This window comes from Eurypyga helias, unplaced genomic scaffold, assembly GCF_000690775.1.
Source record: "Eurypyga helias isolate BGI_N326 unplaced genomic scaffold, ASM69077v1 scaffold4726, whole genome shotgun sequence".
NCBI lineage: Eukaryota > Metazoa > Chordata > Aves > Eurypygiformes > Eurypygidae > Eurypyga > Eurypyga helias.
This window is the reverse complement of record NW_010257130.1, coordinates 81,940-82,616: the sequence shown is the minus strand read 5'-3', so window position 1 is coordinate 82,616 and position 677 is coordinate 81,940. Positions and strand designations below refer to the sequence as shown.

At 38.3% G+C, this 677-nt stretch overlaps 1 protein-coding gene across 1 annotated transcript in view; it reads left to right on the top strand.

Annotated features, from left to right (window-relative positions):
* Positions 1-307: 307 nt before the first annotated feature.
* LOC104511322 (cadherin-7) overlaps positions 308-677 on the top strand; it is a gene marked incomplete at its 5' end in the record, with an annotated part of 16,154 nt that continues 15,784 nt past the window's right edge. The window contains one exon of the mRNA XM_010153890.1: positions 308-444. Coding sequence (XP_010152192.1) covers positions 308-444 — 137 coding nt within the window. The remainder of the gene's footprint in view (positions 445-677) is intronic.

The following is a 677-nucleotide window of genomic DNA, read 5'->3' as shown; positions in this document are numbered from 1 at the left end:
ATTCTATGATTCTATGAATAAGTGTGTTTGCCTTACAGCAGAGAGGAAGAAAATAAAGAGAGGGTAATACTTATAATCTCATTTAAGAGGACACTGCGGAAACAGAGCCTGCCTCTATCAGCAGACGTTGCTGTGTAATCATCTCGCCTCTGTACAGGGTTTTGCTTCTCTCAGCACCACAGAGCAACTGGAAAAAACAATATGGGGAAATAGTGGAAACTCTCTCTCTCTAACAAGAAACCAATGAAAAAAATTTAGAAGCTGTAATTGAACATAAATCAAAAGTTTCCTTTCGTCCTTCACCTAGGTACTCGATAGATCGAAACACAGATTTGGAGAGGTATTTCAACATTGATGCCAACAGTGGAGTCATTACAACTGCCAAATCTCTGGACAGGGAAACTAATGCCATTCATAATATCACAGTTTTGGCTATGGAGAGTCGTAAGTAGCAATTTAAAGATTTTATTGGTTGTTTATGTGTAAAACAAGGCTTGATTTTGATCAGCTGTATTGAGACCAGTTGTGACAATTTTAAACCATGGCAGATAAAAATAACTTTGTACTCAATGTGAAAGAAACCTATGGAATAAAAAATAAGAAATATAACAGATTAATACACGTACAGGCTGGGTGGAGAATGGATCGAGAGCAGCCCTGAGGAGGAGGACTTGGGG